Source organism: Mastacembelus armatus, chromosome 18, assembly GCF_900324485.2.
Source record: "Mastacembelus armatus chromosome 18, fMasArm1.2, whole genome shotgun sequence".
Classification (NCBI taxonomy): Eukaryota; Metazoa; Chordata; class Actinopteri; order Synbranchiformes; family Mastacembelidae; genus Mastacembelus; species Mastacembelus armatus.
The window spans coordinates 18,197,614-18,216,366 of NC_046650.1; the positions used below are offsets into that span (position 1 = coordinate 18,197,614).

Consider the following 18,753-nt stretch of genomic DNA (forward strand, 5'->3'; position numbering starts at 1 on the left):
TCCCTAGTAAATTTATAGGGCACAAAGGTGTCGACATAGAAGCATGTTTGAAAACGTGACCCAAAGTGTGTACACATGTTCACGGCTTAGTCAAATACTCTTTCACTGTCTGGCCAGAAGAACCAACACTGTAAATGTGATTGGAACATGTTCAGGGCTCTGATAGAAAAAGGCCTCAGGAGTTTTCTTCACATTCATGGTTATTGACTTTCCCTGTCACCCAGAAACACTGTTGAGACTTTATATCATGGAGCAGGTAGCAAACAGCCCAAACAGCTGAAGGTCCAGTCCATGTTCAGGGTTAGTAATGAAAACATGACCAGTCTCGCCCAAACAGACGTTCAGAGAAAACGCAGCAGGTTCCTGTTTCAAAGAAACGTTCAGAGTCAACACAAAGTGTCTCTGGGTCTTTATACAGGGATGATAAAATCAGTTCAACACTGTTTGTCAGAGACTTTAAAACATGTTTGATTGTTGGAGACGCCTTAAAGGATTAGTCTGGACCAGTTCCTATAAGTGACTGCAGTCTGATGTTGGAAACATGTGATGCAGCCTTTATAATGCAGAGAAGGACAAATGTCATATCCCTGAATTATTCTGAAGACATTCATGTGAGCATTGACTGAGTGAAGACATGAACTGTTGTGTCTTTAATCAGAGCCAGCCTGCAGGTACCTCCTCCACCTACACTCCACCCTGAGGTAGAAAACAGGACCAGGCTGTTTCTGCAGCTCACACAGCATCTTGTTAATCCACTGACTCTGACTAAACCTCAGAAAAGTTTCCAGTTCAGACTCAGAGCGGCGGCTCTTCCAAGGGGACTTGGAAACTTATTTCAGACCGTTTGTGGATCAACGGGACCAGACGACAGAAGAGAAAATGCCTGTTAAAGAAATTGCGTCATTGCTGAGTCTTTGTCTCTCAGTCAGTTTGGTGGTCTGTATGACTGGAGGTGAGTCCTGTTTATCCAGTCTGCATTTTGTGTTTGTGGTCCTCCAACAGTTCATTTGGAATAATATTGTTTAAAATCTTAAATGGAGGCAGAATTAGCCAATCAATCAATCAATCAATCAATCAGTCACCTGCTCATCAAGGCGGGTCTCTGCCTGTATCTGCTATGACCCTGACCCTCTACCCTGCCTCTGATTGGCTAACTCAAACCGTAAGCTTGACCAATCCAGGCAGAGTCCACAGACTGTCTGTGCTGTCTGCAGCAATGATGTCTATATTTATGTATAAGGTTCTGAGCAGATAGAACATCAGCAGTGCTGCTGGTTTACAGAGCAGGACCTGTAGGTCTGCAGATAATGTTTGCAGATGAGCAGCAGCTAATGCTAATGAGACTTTCACAGACCCTGGGCTAACTGACAGCAGAGTCAGACAGGTCGTAGACTGTCCCTTTACAGAAACACAGACAGGCCTCAGGTCTGTACTGAGGTGGTTAGATGCATCATGTGCCTGTTTATGTTGCAGTGGAGTTTTCCTCAGGTGTTAATAAAACCCCTGTGGTCTAAGGAGGCTCCAAATATTTGACTACATCTATAGAGCGTTAGTTTCTGTAAGGCTTGTTTATGTTTGTATGGACTGTGGATCCTGCCTCCTACTGAACACCTCCAAGAACCTCCAAGGATCCAGTATAACCAGTAAGACACAGTGTGACCCTGCCAACTAATATGCTGATCCTGAAATGAGCTTCTGCTTCAGATGAACTTTATTTCAGTCTTGTGGACAGTATTTTAAAGATGATCGGCCTTCACTCCTTTGTACCCGTTCAAATTAAAGGTTCATTAGGACTCAGAGCAGCAGGTTTCTCTTGTGCCCCTTTGGAGGCTCCACCCACAGGTTGGAAAGCACTGCACTGAAAATGTGGTTTGTTCTTAGATGTAAATAGATCGTCCTGTTTTCTAAGTGTTGATTAAAACATGGTGCTTTTCTACATCCCAGTCCAAACACGGCCTAAAAACATGTGGAGTTTAACGTATGTGGACAAAAACAAGTTATTAACATGACCAAAGGATTGTTTTAATACATGCTGCATTTTACTGGTTATACTGGGCTTCTTCAGCTACGTCGACTGGTAGAAATGAACAGAGCAGGTCACTGATTCATGTTCAAACATGATCCACAGCGTCTGACAGTAACAAGACATCAGTCACTGATTGATGGGAGAAGGTGGTTGTTTCAAACGTCCATGAGCTGCACATCTGGATTTACTGTTGTTCTGTTTGTATTTGTTCTGACTGTTACAGCAGCAGGTTTGGTGTTCAGGCCAGACTGAATGATGCAGATCCAGTTCCTGCTGGCCCCCGCGACCCAGTTCAGCAGAGACCAATATGAAGTTACACCTGGACCCTCTAACCTCTCTGCTCTCTGTCTGTTCCTCTGTTCTCTAGGTCAGATAAACATCACAGCTGAACCTGGAGACACTGTCACTCTGCCATGTCGAGCTCCCAGCAGCTCAGAGATCTCATATTTAAAATGGGACAGACCTGATCTGAAATCAGGTTATGTCTTCTTGTACCGCAGTAAAAGGTTTGATCCAGACAACCAACATCCATCTTTTAAGGAGCGGGTGGAGCTGAAGGACTCACAGATGAAGGATGGAGACTTGTCTGTGACTCTGAAGAATGTGACGTTTAATGACACTGGGACATACAAGTGTCGTGTCTTTCAGAGACCAATAATCTGCATCTTGGCACAACCTGATCTCCTTAGCACCGTCCACCTGAGAGTAGTTCCAGCAGGTGAGTGTGTGTTTGTCTGAGCAGCAGAGCTAACGCTGCTTCCTGGTTGTTGATGTGAGACCAGATGTTTGTGTTTTCTCCAGATGTTGTTGATGAGACTTTGTAGAAAACAGCTGGATGAGTGATGTGGTCAAAGTGCAGGAGATAATGTCTGACAGGAGTTTGTTCTGTTCTTCAGTCATCACCTACCTGACACCTCACACCTGTTCTCTCCTGCAGGTCACAGAGAGGGTGGAGGAGACGAGGACGAAGGAGACAAGGATGGAGGAGACAAGGATGGAGGAGACATGGATGGAGGAGACAAGGATGGAGGAGACAAGGATGGAGGAGACACGGATGGAGGAGACATGGATGGAGGAGACATGGATGGAGGAGACAATGATGGAGGAGACAAGGATGGAGGAGACAAGGAAGGAGGAGACACGGATGGAGGAGACAAGGATGGAGGAGACAAGGATGGAGGAGACGATGGAGGAGACAAGGATGGAGGAGACAAGGGTGGAGGAGACACGGATGGAGGAGACGATGGAGGAGACAATGATGGAGGAGACAAGGATGGAGGAGACAAGGAAGGAGGAGACAAGGATGGAGGAGACAAGGATGGAGGAGACAAGGATGGAGGAGACAAGGATGGAGGAGACAAGGATGGAGGAGACAAGGATGGAGGAGACAAGGATGGAGGAGACAAGGATGGAGGAGACAAGGATGGAGGAGACACGGATGGAGGAGACACGGATGGAGGAGACATGGATGTGGATAAGACTGAAAAAGTAACACAGGAGGAAGGAAGTTATGGACTTGTTGGACTGGCAGTGGGTCTGACAGTTTTTGTTGCACTTTTTGTTTCTGTCATTGTGTTCCTGAAACGCTGGAAGCCCATACAAACCTCATACCAACGGGCTCCTGAGGAACCAGAACCAAAGGTGTCAAATATCTCAGTGTAACATATTTCCAAACCAGAACATGTGTGATACCTGACAAATACTGTTTGATTTTTTCATTTCATGTGACACTTTTTCACTGAGCTTATCTCTGAGTTTTGTATTTTGACATCAGCCTTTAGGAGGCAGGATCAGCTGCAAAGATCAATCAGTGAGAAATACTGTAACACTAAGTCTCTTTCCTTAAGGTGAACTAACAAACACTCAGCAGCACAGTATACAACTGCATCGTCTGCATAGAAATGAATTTTGATCTGCTCACTAACTTCTGGTGAAAAACAGCCTTTACAGAAAAAAGTATGAGCCACTTAAGGAGACAAACCTGCAGTGTCTGTTTGTTGTTTATTGTTGCTGTTCTTTTCTCCTTCATACCTTAAAAACCTCATATTACCATATTATCTCAGTACAGCACTTAAGATTGCAGGTTTACTTGTGGTTCCCAGGGTGTGTTCCTGTTCTTTTCTCTCTCCCCAACCAGTCGAGGCAGATGGCCGCCCAAACTGAGCCTGGTTCTGCTGGAGGTTTTTTCTTCCGTTAAAGGGAGTTTTTCCTCTCCACTGTCACCAAGTGCTGCTCATAAGGGATTTGTTGGGTTTTTAGTTTTTGTAAAGTGTCTTGAGATGATTTGTATTGTGATTTGTGTTGTGATTTTTATACAAATAAAATTGAGTTGAATTGAATTGACTCGACTCTTAAACACTTTACTGTCATTAACCACTTTGACCAGTTTCAGAACAAGCTGCAAAGGTTTGGTCCTTTTTATCTGTCACCTACAGAAACAATGTGATGTTCACAATGTTTCTGAATTCAGAGGGTGGAGCCTAAATGATGATGGTTTGTTTAATCTGGTCAATTGTTAATTCCACGTTGTGTCTGCTCTCCTGTGTATGAATAAATAAACTAAAGGAAATGTGTGAAAACAGGGAGTGTCTGATTTGACATATTTCATAAGGCGTCTGTGTGCAGAGGGTGTTGTTTACCAGAAGCTGGATCTGAACCGTTGGACCTTTTGTTTGTGTCTAATCTGTGGGTGTATGAGGACGTGTCTCAGCCTGCAGAGCTGATCAGCTGTTTTTGAATCAGGCAGCAACAAGCAGGTTAGAAAGTTACAGTCAGGGTTTAAACCCAGGTGGATCCAGGGCCTTTCTGTGTGGAGTCTGCATGTTGTTGTGACTGGCTGCTGATCTGTCCAGGGGTGACCCACCTCTCACCCATTGCATGCTGGGATTGGAATTAACATCATGTTATTTACAAAAGTCATGAGCTCAGACCCTGATGAGTTGGTGCCTGGTGAAATTTCCAACACTGTTCTGAATGTTGGAACAGAACCAGAACAACAGAGACCAGATCCAGGGACTTATTGTTTGTTGGCCTGTATGGGCAGGTCCTCCCTCTTTGACTTTCATTTCCTTTGACTTGCCTTAGAGCCTAACGTCCAACTGTCGGCTGATTGTTTTGGCACCAAACACAGGAACAACCTGGAAAAGTCCTTGAAACAGTCATTTTAAAATATGTTACCTGAAAAAACTGATGATGCAAAATCCTCTGAATCTTCGTTTTTCCCTTTTCAACAGTGACATAAAATTAAAGCCTTAAGAAACAAACTGCTGAACTGGTTTATAGTGACTGTTGTTGTGTGTTTCGATGGGAAACAGCTGCCGGTGACGCCCATGTTACTGGTGTGGACTGTGCTGCCCCCTAGTGATCACAAAATGAGGCTTTATGAAGATCTGAACCTTTTTGAACCACTGTCAAAAACCGGTTCACTACTCGAAGCTTCATTCAGTGCACCCATGGGTGACATCTACTGGCAACACCGGTTGTTGTGCAGCCACATGAAGCTTTTCAAAGTGACGCACCTTTGATGTGTGATATGAGACTGAACTCATGTTGTGACTGAAATGACCTGACAGCCTCATTTTCTCTGTCTCTGGTGTTTGTGTCCCACATTAACAATGACCTGCCTGAGTCCTTCTCTCTATGGAATAATGGTCTAAGACAAAACTACACATTTGGAAATGGGCTTGTCATTGTTGATTCTGAATTACAGCCTATGGAGGTAACATCACTGCTGCTCCCTGCTGGCAGAAACATCAGAAGTGTCTGATGGTCAGTAATCACTGGTTATATTGACATATAGTGAATTTATTGTTCATCCACAGTTTGACGTCTAACAGCTCTTCTCATGTTTCTACCTGCTGCTTGAAATGGTTTTATGTTTAGAGAACAGAGCACAAACACCAGCACAGCTTTGTTCCACAGATCTACTTGTTGACTTGAACTCGTTTGTGTTACGTTAAATGGACCAATCACGTTTCTTCTCATCTGACTATTACCAGGGCATGCTGGGTAAGTAGTGCCCCCCCCCCCCCCCCCCCCCCCCCCTCCAGCCTATGGACGTGGATCTGACTTCCTGATTGCACTGCTGTAAACAAGGATCCAGGATTTTCCAGCAGATGATGTTTTTCATGAGTTTTTACGTGTCTCTCCTGCACGTTGTGATGGACTGAGACTGATAAACTGAGATGATGAGAGTCTGATTGACTTTAAAGGCATTTGAAATGTTCTGTACTGTAGTATTACCGTAGTATCTCTGTAACTATAATAATAAGTAATCCACCCTGAATTGGAAGTGTCCTTCCAATCAGTCCAACCAGCACAGCACCAGCTGCTGCTGGACTGGACACGACCCGAAGTGTCAGTGAGCAGTAAAGGCTGTGGACTGTAGTGTTACTGTAGTATCACTGTAACTATACTATAATAATGTATAAATAATATTATATATATATATATATATATATAAATAATAGAAGATAAAAATGCAGTTTTTCTTTTGTCTCCATCTGCCTCGTCCTAATGAAACTGAGGCTGTTTTGTCCTGTGTCTTTAATAAATGTGTGAACCTGAATTTTCAGTCTCCAATTCAAATCTAGTGACAGCACAGGAAACAAAGTGTGTTATTGTACTTCAGTCCAGCAGGGGGCAGCACAGGACACACTGTCCCAGCTGCTGCTGCTCAGTCCATGGAGACAGACATGAACCAAGGCTGAGCAGAAAACACCCAAATCAGGCCCAGACAAGGACATGGGGTGTCCAGCTGGGACCAGGCCTGGAAACACATCTGGATCTGCTGCAGCTTCTCCCTCTCTGAGTCCTGATTGTGTGTTGCTGTTTTCTGGTGTTGCCACTTGATGGCGCCGTGGCCTCGTTGGACTGTTGGTCCTGATCTCATCAGTAAAGTCCAAAGGGAAGGAGCAGCTGGTGAGGAAGGACTGAAGCAGCTGTGAGAGTCCTGGACTGATGGATTTCCTCTGGTTGTCAGGGAGTGATGGGGGGAAACTTTCTGAAACAATCCCAGTGAAGCTGCTGTGTCAAAGGGTTTGATCCAGGTCAAATGGTGCCACCTGCTGGTCGACTCTTGGTGCTGTATTTGTGTGGATGGATTTAATGTGGACCCGCTGATTGGAATCTGAACGGACTGGTCCTAAGAAGAAAGAGGCTCTGCAGCAGCTACACAACATGATTCATCTACATGGCAGCAGATTTTCTTCTTCTGCAGACTTTAACTGTGACAGAGACACGACCCTGACGCAGCTTTGAGTCACAGATGACAAGCGGTCAGAAGAAGAAACAGCTGGAGGAAAGTGGGCGTGCACATCTGTATCCTTCAGCAACATCAGCTTTCCACTGTCAGACCAACATTTGTCTTCCAAGTCCAACAGTCCTGAAGGTTTTTATAGGACGTCACTGTCACTGATCAGTTTCTTCAGCTCACACTAGAAATGTGGCTCAGTCATTATATGTTTTCTACTTTATTGTTTCAGCTTCAGCAAATAACCTACTTTCTATCTGCTGTGCACAGAGGACTGAACCTGGAGTTTCTGATCCACACACCTTTGGTTCCTGCATCACATCCTCATCCTTCTCTTCAGCTGCCTCTCACACACTTCTTCTTCTCCTTCTTCTTCTTCTTCTTCTCCTTCTCCTTCTTCTTCTCCTTCTTCTTCTTCTTCTTCTTCTCCTTCTTCTCCTTCCTCTTCTTCTCCTTCTTCTCCTTCTTCTTCCCAGATTATCTCATTTTCCTGTAAATGTTTTGTTCTCAAAGTGTTTTCTCTTTGTAAACAGTTTTTCAATAAAATATCCACGTGTTTTTCAGTGAGGCTTTTATTTTGAAATTACTGTCTGGATTTATGTTTATGATGTTTTTTTTCATCCATAATAAAAACAACCAACCTGCATGTGTGAAGAGGATGATGATCTTCCTCTGTCATTATAAATCTGATAACAATGAATGGGATTTTCTTCCAGCCTTAGAATTTATCAATAATCTAACAGGATAACTAGCACCGCAACCGGAAATGACCTATGGATCAACCTGAGCCAATCACCAGCCCGGAGCCGTGCGCAGTGGGCGTGGCCGTCAATCACGGCTTTTTAAACTCTGAGCGCCAGGTGCTCAGGTGTTGTCCAGGTGCTCAGCACGCTGAAGCTGTACAACCAAGACCCGAACCTTTTCTCCCTCGTTGGTCCAAACACTTCGGTTTGGAGCCGGATCAAGAAGGACCAGCACCTTGACCATTAAACCCGAAGAAGAAGAAGAAGCTGAAAGGAGCGAACAGGTGCGGAGGCAGAGACGATAGAAACCTGCAGACAAACGTCATATTCACCTGAACAGAGCTGTGTCTGCAGGACCAGGGACCAAGAGTCCGGCAGAGCTGAGACACTGAGCGTTTCTTTAGCAAAGACACTTTGTTGGTGCGACCCTCCCTCATTGTTTGTCTGCACCTGCTACAGGTGCGTCAGGTGCGTGACGCCCCAACACGCAGAGCAGCGTGGCCGCATGGCGGACTGAGCTTCAAGGCCATTAGGCTCAAAGTGCCTCCTTAAAACCACGTCGGACCGAGATCGGACCTCGGGTCTGCAACGTGTGGATCCATAAGGGCCCTGAAGACTCGTGGACTAAGGTGAGCTTGTCCTTTAGGTCAGTCAGGTGGAAAAACCTGTGGCGGCTCAGTGTGACGCAGTTTTAGCCATGAGCCCTGTTAGCAGGCCCACCGACGGTCGGTTGTCCTGGGCCCACAATGACCCACTAAGTTTTCCATAAGCTGCTGGAATCATTAGTCCAAATCCAGTTTATTTAGTAGCCTGGTCATAAAAGCTGGTTTTTATCTTTCTGGGTTTTCTTGGTTCAAACTATTTGACTTTCCTTCATATCAAATAAAGAAATAAACGATGAAACAAACAGAAACAGTCCAAACAGGAAGTGACAGCAAAGACACTGAAGATGAAACTAGTTTTAGCTCATTATTATTCAGGAGACCAGGTCAAGTGTCCGTTCAGTTCACATCAGCCTTGGACATGATTTGGTTCTGGCCATATAAGACCCAGGGGGGACCTGCCTGTCGGTTTGGGTTAGAGCCACAAACTGGAGCTGCACTGGGGGTTTTGAGGGCCCAGTATAGAGTCCAGCAGGTGTTCAGACCCAGTCTCACCTGAGCTTTGGGTTGATGTAGCAGCTCAAAGTGCAGAGTCTGAATGAGGCTGTGCTCACTCTGAGCAATAAATTAAGCAAACTCCTGGACCCCATGAGACCAGACTGACTGTTGTCCTTTCTCTTTCCAGATCCCTGTCCACTGTGAGGTCTGCCAAATAGTAAGGACGTTGTTTTCTTGTCATACTTGGCCGCCATGACTCTCTCTGTCCTGTCCTGGCCCCTGGGCCAAAGAGAAGCCTGTAGTGGTTGTTTTAGTGGTCTCTGTGCAGGGCTTAGGGTCAGGGTCTTTCTCTCCCATCATGAGGCCTGTGTTCAGGTTCTTGGTGCTACAGGTCAAAGGTCGAACATGGTCATGGTGCCATGGGTGCTCCCTCCCTCCCCCACTTTCCAGTCATGGCGGCCTTGTATCATCTTTAAAATCCTCTCTGTGCGATCTAGCACCTGTCCTTAACTCTATCCTTATTTTTTATTTTGGCCACCAAGCCCATGAGCCGCCAACATCCAGTCTGTCCCATCAAATGGCTGCCCATAGTCAGGTGAGAGCAGCCGTCTGTGGTTTGTCGTCAGACCAGGGGCAGATGTTTGGATGTTTGTCTCAGCCTGTTGTTTGGAAGGTGTTGTGTCATTGAGGGCTGAGCTTAGTGTGACCTCTGTCTCTTTCTGCCCCAAGATGGCCCCTAAAAAATACTAAAATAAAAAACTAAACAGAAACACAAACAGCTTTTAAAAAAACAAGTCTAGATAACCAGTGTGGCCATTAGAACAATGCGTCGTTACTAAAAGGCTCCTTTAGGCCACAACACCCAGCCGGTCAGCTCTCCGTCCTCCTCGTCGTCTGTTGCCTGACTGGCCGGCTCTCGTCTGGACACACACTCTCCGTCTCCACAATAATAAACATGATGATGACAAACAATAATAACAATATTAATAACGTTGTGAACTGTGCCTCTCTCTCTCTCTCTCTCTCTCTCTTCCTGTTGTTGGTTGTGTAGTGAAGGTGTTTGGTCTTGGCTGTTGTTGTTGTTGTGGTAGTCAGCCTCCTCTTTCTCTTCTCTCTCTCCAACATAGTTTTTTATATATATAATATATAGTCTGTGCAGTTTGAATCCATGTTTGTGGACTAACTGTTATAGTTTGGTTCCATCTGCTCTAAAACAAAAGGCACGATGTCAAAATAAAAACATCTCATTCTAAAATAAATCAAAATAATAAAAGGTGTGGTTGTGTTTCTGGTTCTAGTGTGTCCCAACACTTCTCCTTATCGGTTCCACACATCTCTCTCTCTCTCTCTTTCTTCCTCTGGCGTTACCGTGTTTTCGTTTCATCCTCCAGCGGATCTTCAGCCTGGTCTACATGAGGTAAGGGTGACAAGGTCACACGGTAAGTGGTTCTGTGATGTGGTTTGTGATGTTTGCGGGCACTGTGCCGCGGCTCACGTCGAATGGCTGCCTGCTGACAAAGAGCCCAGAGCGGAGGGTTGTTCGATCTGGTCTGCGGTCACGGTGCCAAGGTTCGTGTCCAGTGACCCCCTGCTGTTCTACGGCCGAGGGCTGTTGGACAATCCTCCCCTTCGGTCAGTAACTTTAGCATAGCGTGGCCACCGGTCGCTCCGATAGACCGACTTAGGTCAGTGTTTTAAGGACTTAAAGCAGTGACCTAAGCATGAGAGGTTTGTTCTGTGCTTTCTCATGTGGAGGCACGAAACAAACAAAAACATTAGCTCTAAATATGTTAGTCAGTGTAGATACGTCATAATAACACAAACTAAAAAGATCCCCAACCTGTCCTTTGTTATTTTGACTGCCTTGTCATTTCATCTGTCACGTTAGAAATAATTAGTAGTTTGTGATTTTGATGCCTTAGTTATTTATTATGTGTCTCTACCAATAATGAGTTATTTTTACTGCCCTGTCACTTATTTGTGTCTCCATTTCTGTCTAATCTATAATTCATCTTTATTTCCATTAAGCGGCTGGGCTGGTGGTGCCAAGAGAACCGACCTGTCGGTTTTGGCTCAGATAGGTCTGTCAGTTGTTGATCTAGAGTCAGTGGTGCTAGAAGTCCTGTTGTCTGTTGTGGTGTCAGAAGATCTGACTGGATTATTTTAGCTCCAACAGGACTGGTGGTTGTTGAGTGTTAGTGGTCTGGTCTGTTGCCTGTTGTGGAGCTTAGAGGTCTGACCTGTGTGTTCTGGCTCCAGTAGGCCTGTTGGTGCACTGGTGGTTGGGTCGGTGTTGGTCCAGCTCTGTCTCAATGCAACTCTTTCCTCCTCTCACTGTTTGAACTTTGACCTCACTGTCTATACGTGTCTGTCCAAGTTCAGTTCAGTTTTGTGTGTATAGCACCAGATCACAACACAATCATCTCAAGGGCCTTTACAAAACCAAAAACCCAACAAATCCCTTATGAGCAGCACTTGGTGACAGTGGGTGCATTGGTTTATATGTTAGCAAGTCTTAGTGTCTGCATGTCCGTCCGTCCTGACCTCAACTCTGCCCCCTCTTTGGTTTTATTTACCAAAAACCAGTTTATTTTCAATACATTGTCAGTTATGTCTGTTCCAATAATTAGGTGTTTGTTATTTTGACTCTCTTGTCATTTCACACCTGTCCCTCTACCAGAAACCAGTTTATTATTTTCAATACATTGTCAGTTGTCATGTCTGTACCAATAATCGGGTGTTTATTTTCAATACATTGTCAGTTGTCATGTCTGTACCATTAATTACGTGTTTGTTATTTTGACTCTCTTGTCATTTCACACCTGTCCCTCTACCAGAAACCAGTTTATTATTTTCAATACATTGTCAGTTGTCATGTCTGTACCAATAATTGGGTGTTTATTATTTTCAGTACATTGTCAGTTGTCATGTTTGTACCAATAATTGGGTGTTTATTTTCAATTCATTGTCAGTTGTCATACATCATGAGGATCTACTGGGGCCTGTCTCTCTTCAGGCACAAGATCACCGACCAGATCACCTGGAGATCTCAACAGACCAATAATCAGTTGTCTGTAATTTTAAATGCCTTGTCATGTCTCATATGTCTGTACCAATAATCAGGTGTCTGTTGTGACGGCCTGGTCATTTCTCATGTCTCTCCATTTCTCTCATGTAGAATTCTTTCATTTCCACCTAATTAGAGGTGGCTGGGCTGGTGGTGCCAAGAGCTTTTGGCTCTGATAGATCTGTTGGTTGTTGTTGATGGAGTCAGTGGTGCTAAAAGTCCTGGTATGGTGCCAGGAGGTCTGACTGGTCTGGTTTTGGCTCCATGAGGCCCTCAGGTTGTTGTTGTTTAGAGGTGGCTGTGTCACCTGTACAAGGAAGTCTGGTTCTGGTTCCAAAAGGCCTATTGGTGGTTGTGTATTGGACTGGATTAGTCGGTAGTGGTTAGAGGTCTGTTGCCAGTTTTGGCTCCAATAGGCCTGTTTGTGCCCTGGAGGTGGTTGGTTGGTGCAGCTGCAGCTCTTTCCCCCTGTCACTGCATACTTGTCCTCTGACCTCACTATGTGCAAGGGTGTCTGTCCATATGGGTGCACTGGTTTATATGTTAGCATGCCTAAGTGTCTGCATGTCCGTCTGTCTGCATAAACGTGTCTGTGTCCATGTTTGTCTGTTGGAACCTGCTGGAAAGTGAAGCCTCAACAGTCCATCTGAAATTGGTAAGGCCCTGAGCTTTTTGTTTTTCAGTCAAAGAAACTTTGTTCTGACAAATGTCTGTTGTCCTTCAATACGTCTTTTGGTCTCTTGTCCTTCTACAGCTGCATCAGATGAGATGCTCAAACTCAAACGGATCATATTGGCTGCTGGATGGTGTGACAGAGATCCACAACCTTTGTTCTGGGGACAGTAACTGCCTCCTGTGGAGAAGGCCAGATAAAGAGTCCAAGTTGGCCACATCCAGATTCAGAAGGACCTTAAAAACTGATCCAGGAAGGTGAGTGACAGCCTGAGCTCTAACTTATCCAGCCAGTGTTGGTTGTTGGCTGTGACAGGTCTGGGAAGCTCAGGTTTTGTTAGTTAATGTTCTGGAAAATATTCCAGATAAGAAAATGTTGGTGCACTAAATATTTAATGGATCTTGTAGGTAACGAGCACATCTCAAGTCTGGTTTCCTTGAGACTGAAGAACCTGGGCTCCAACAAGCACTTGTCTGTCAGGTGTCCTGTAGGGGGAGCAGTTTAGCCGCTAACCATCAGACCTCCGTCTTCTGGCACCGGATCATGGTCAGGCCTCCAGACACAGTCCTAAGGGAAGTATTGTAGAGTCTGTCTTTGTATCTGTGTTGTTGTAGAAAGTCAGCAGCCTCGTTACTAACACCTGAACTAGTCTTCCACATTAGCACCTGCAGCCCAGATCAGGATTGTGATAGTCTTGGGTTTGATGGTTCTGTCTGTTAAAAACTGGTTTGAGACTTTTCTTTGCCTGATGTTGTTGAATTTTAACTCTTTAACCATGAATTGATCAGGCTTTGATAATGATTGGCTCATTGTATGAATTGGAGACTGATGACCAGGGAAGTCTTGACCTGGTCAGACTGGGATTGTCCAAAGCAGGAAGTTACGTTAAGTGTAGTTTTGTTGTTGATCATCACCACCCAAATTTAAACAGAAATATAATCCTGGTTGTACCTGAGGGTTCAGTCTCTGGGTTGTCTCTCTGCCAAGTTTCCCTCCCAAGCAGAACCTCCAGTCCTGGTAAGGTCCAGCTTTGCGTTCGGTTTCCGGTCCCGTGGGGAGGCCTCCCAGCAGGGGTTCTTATCCCACCCCTGTAAACCATCGTGTCGCTGACGTAGGGATATGTCGGACGGTTTCGTACGTATCGATCGGTGGACGTGGTACCAGTCAGGACTGGGCTTCTGTTGTTGGGGGCAGTGAACCTGGCGGAGACAGACGGTTCAGACAACTGGACTGAAGCTGTTGGACACTCGGTTTGGGTGTGTTTAATTTTTCATCCAGTGGTGATGACAGTTATGGCTCTGAAGACTTGGTTAGTGTCAAATGTCCAGGCTGACTCCATATTCAGGTTTTGTCAGTGTTATCAATGTTAGTTGAGAAATACTTCAACAGCTGAGCTGAGTCCAGTTAGTCTCCAACAGGTTTTATCCACAGATGTGGATCAGAGAAATCAGAGTCAGGCTACTGGAGGTTTAGTTGTTGCTGCAGAACGACACAGGAGGACCAAACACAAGATGTAGGCACATAATGTGGACTCCTGCTTTGGAGCTGTGTGCCATGGTTGTGCAGTTTCCAAAACCAGACCAGGATCCACTGGTTTTGTGAATCCGCTGACTGTGGTGCTGAGACAGAAAGTGATGCTGACATGTTTCAGGGAAGGAAGCTTCAGCTGTCCCATATCAGCCTGATGCAGAGCAGACTACATGAAGGCAGCCTGGGTCAGTAGGTTGTTGTGCTGTTGGACAGTGAGGGGAAGTCGGTGAAGAGGGCAGCAGTCGTCTCTCACCTCCACTCATTTGTTAGAGTTGCTTTTCAATCCATAGAAACTAACTAGTCTTTATTTCCTGTTTTGAACAGACTCAGTTGGATTCAGTTGTTTCTGTTGAAGCTTTTCTGAACAGATCAGATGGTTTGTGGCGTCTGCTGCTTTCAAATGCTTCACTAGTGTCAGAGAAAATGAGGAGTTTGAGGTAGTGAACAGGTCTGCAGCTCAGATGGACTCGGTCTTTCTTGGCTTTGTCTCTGGCCAGTGTTGGACAGACAGAAGGGTGGGGGGGTCTTGTGTGGCCTCAGTGTGTTTGCTCATATACAGCTCACTGCTGCCGTGAGCCCGTAGCTGAAAACTGACAGTCAGATCTTGTAATTGCTGTCAGATGTTAACAGACCTGACTGTGGTCACACATTCAGTGTCCAAGGCTTCAGTTGGTAGAAAGTCTAAAGAAGAGCCTGTGTTCCTGTAGCGTTGTCCCCACACCTCAGGACCCAAAGCCAGGACTAGAAGATTTGATGGTTAAAAGAAAACCTCTAATTGTGCTTCCTGCTTTGAAAAGTTGCAGTTCACCCACGAGCCATAAGGAGACAGAGGCTGAAGCAGGTCGGCAGGTTCCCGTGGACCAGGAGAAAACAATGTGAGACTCTGTGACCAGATGTGTCCTGGATGAGGCTGAAGACGACCACGGTGGACCAAACGTCCTCGATGACGACGTCCCTGCGCCTGTTGACCCACTGATGTGTTCAGGTACATCATCTAATTCTGTTAAACCTTAACTTGCTTTGTATTAATCAGGATTATTGACAGATTGTTTCTTTCTGGTTGGTCCAACTTAAAGGGAACCTGTGATGGGGCCATGTTGTACACCAAGACCAGCCCTCCACCCTCATCTCCAGATCTCCCATCGGACCTGTTGGTATAAAACTCTGATCCAGCAGACTGAGCTCAGTAAAGACAGGAAGTGAACTGTCTGTATGTAGGATGGAGCTCCACCTCACCTGTTGAACATTTTTGGATGAAGTCTGTCTCAGCTCCACAGGACAAAGTTAATGTTCCTGTTAGTCCATGGTGGAGGTTTCAGGGCAGTGTGGATTTGATCAGACTTTGATTCTCCAAAGCAAGAGTCACTTTATCTTGTAATATTCATAGTCGTCTTGTTGTTGTTGATCATCACCACCCAAATTTAAACAGAAATATAATCCTGGTTGTACCTGAGGGTTCAGTCTCTGGGTCGTCTCTCTGCCAAGTTTCCCTCCCAAACAGAACCTCCAGTCCTGGTAAGGTCCAGCTTTGCGTTCGGTTTCCAGTCCCGTGGGGAGGCCTCCCAGCAGGGGTTCTTATCCCACCCCTGTAAACCATCGTGTCGCTGACGTAGGGATATGTCGGACGGTTTCGTACGTATCGATCGGTGGACGTGGTACCAGCGAGGACTGGGTTTCTGTTGTTGGGGGCAGTGAACCTGGCGGAGACAGACGGTTCAGACAACTGGACTGAAGCTGTTGGACACTCGGTTTGGGTGTGTTTAGTTTAATTTTCCATCCAGTGGTGATGACAGGTTATGGCTCTGAAGACCTGATTAGTTTCAAATGTCCAGGCTGAAGCCTCGTTTGAAATCTTTGAGATGGTGCCGTTATATTGTGACTGACTTCCTGTGAACTGACTTAATGTTTGCGGTCAGTGTGTAATTGTCTTTCAGTCTTTGTAATAAACATCTAACTTCAGTTTTTCTCTGGCTCAATTTTCTGTCCCACACTCATAGGTTTTATTTTACCGTTGGTCTCCACAAGACACTTTCTACTTTAGGTCTTGGCCTCCAAGGAGGAAGTTCATGAAGTGAATTTAGTTTTACTGTTTGAAGTTGGGTCTTGAGTTTCTGAAAATCAATAAGTAGAAGTTTCAGGATTCATCACGTCCACAAGGTCATTTAGTTTTTCAGTCACAAAACCTTCTAGTTTTTCTTTGAGAACCTCTTATGTTAGTGTTTGTGGCTTTAAGGTGAATTTGTTATGATCTAGTTTCAGATCTCACAGCTTCTGCTGAATTTGTCCTCAACATAAAAGAGCAAGGTCCGTCTGACAAAGTCCAGTCAGAGGAGCTGCCCCTGGAGAACCTGGATGGTGTCTGTGGGTTTTAACCAGGCAGACGGTCCGATGGAAACGTTGGAGACCGTGTCGAACACTGATTTTATTCCATGCAAAGATACTGAACCATGGCTGATTCTTCCACTCAGGGAGTCAGCAATGGAAACAAACAACATGACAGTTTGTTCACACATGATCTTGGAAGGTCAAACTTCAAACAAAACAACCTGCAGCATTTTATCACCTGCAAAAATCTTCTGAACTTTATTTATGGATCTTCTGTTGCTGTTAATCTGCAGCTTCTGCCATTTTCCTCTGATTGTCAGCTCACACTTATTATATTTAGTGTTGGTGGAGAATTTGGTGGATTCATTGTTGGTTTGTTTTCTGCACAAGTTCAAGTTGAGCTTTATTGTCTTTCATGTGGGGACATACAGACTAGAGGTCGACCGATCTATTGGCCCGTTTTCCTGCACGAGGCCGATTTATAGGCAGGCACATCTGCGACCAGCTAAACGTTGAGACAGAGCAACACACACCCTGTTGACGTTTGACACACAGCTTCAGCTGATGATGGCAGGGAAAACCATCCTGATAACGTTCCTCAATAAATGTGTGTGTGTCCGACACACGGGCACGATGCTCCCACCACAAATACTTTCAATGAGGAAAGTTAATGTGCACGTTTTAGCCTGAAGTTTGGTCTGAACTGCGCATGTTTCTACTTTCACATGCAAATGACTTGTTGCACATATTGTTCACACATATTCTGAGACTGTGGCCCTTTGAATTATAGCAGGTCTGTCAACTAACACAAGGATCATGACAGGTACCCTGCAATAGATCAGTCCTCAATAAATGTTTAATTTAAGCAATGAAATCCCTTTTTATTCCTTATGAGATGAAGGGGGAAAATTAAAATCTGCCAAAAGAATCAGCATCATCGGCCATCGACTGCCCTGATTTCTAAATATTGTCATCTGCCAGAGAAAACTCATATCGGTCGACCTCTGTCATGAAATGAAATGTGCCTCACAGGACCATGGTGCTACATAAATCCAGACATACAATAATGAAGTAAAGGAGAGTAGACCTATCCACAACTAACCTATTGACTAACCTAGTATACTTTATATAAATGGTTACCTGTACGCAAACTAAAAAATACAAACTGGGGAACAGTGTAGGATGATTTGTCATGTGCATATAAACATTCATGCAGGCCCACTCACCTGTGTAACACACTTTGAACTGCATAAAATGTGATGATGGGGGGGCAGTGAACGCTGCCGCAAAGATCATCGGTGCCCCTCTCCCCTCCATCCTGGACGTTTTCCTTTCACACTGCTCCAGCAAGGCCAAGGACCCCACCCATCCCTCCCAGTCTCTTCCCCAGACAAACACACAACAATCCCTTGTCTCATGCTGTGTAGACCGGATCAGTTGAATTAAGTCCAGTTTGTTTTCCAAAGAGCGGACGTTTGAGACCATGAGTGATGGATGGTCTTACCATGGTGTCGGTTAGCCCTGAGGCTCGCGTGCCTCCACACTTGCCGCACTTCTGTCCCCTCTCAAACCACCGACGTTGCCGCTTTGTGCGGGTATCGTCAGTAGGCGAGGCCGCGGTCTCGGGGTTTGGCTTCAGCAGCAGACAGAGGCTTTGTAGCTGCTCAGTAGTCACCGGTGACAGCTGATGTTTGTACACTCTGCCGATTACTAGAAGCCTCTGTTGATCAGATGTGTTTCCGAGTGTTTATCTGATGACTTTGCAATAAATTCAGACAGTTTGAAGCAGTGGTGCCCCCAGAAAATTTTCACAGGGGTGGCCACAAGGGGGCCAGAGAAAATCTTGGGGTGGCACACCAGATTGGGCCTCTAAGTGGTACCTGATTGACTTCAGGTCGTGGATTTTGATGCTGTTGACTCTTTTGCATCAAACTGTTAGGAAACTGTAAACTGCTTAAAAGAACGCTACTCTCTGAACTGGTTAAAAATCATACTGAAAACACATGATAACATTAAGATAGCAGACATAAAAGTAGCC

At 45.3% G+C, this 18,753-nt stretch overlaps 1 protein-coding gene across 1 annotated transcript; it reads left to right on the forward strand.

Moving 5' to 3' along the window:
• Positions 1 to 665: 665 nt before the first annotated feature.
• Positions 666 to 13,033, forward strand: LOC113125515 (pheromone-processing carboxypeptidase KEX1-like). The gene is made up of 4 exons (XM_026299022.1): positions 666 to 952; positions 2,394 to 2,744; positions 2,964 to 3,113; positions 12,942 to 13,033. Exons 1-4 carry the CDS (start codon positions 880 to 882, stop codon positions 13,031 to 13,033), a joined length of 666 nt encoding a protein of 221 aa, XP_026154807.1. The 5' UTR covers positions 666 to 879.
• The last annotated feature ends 5,720 nt before the right edge of the window (positions 13,034 to 18,753 follow it).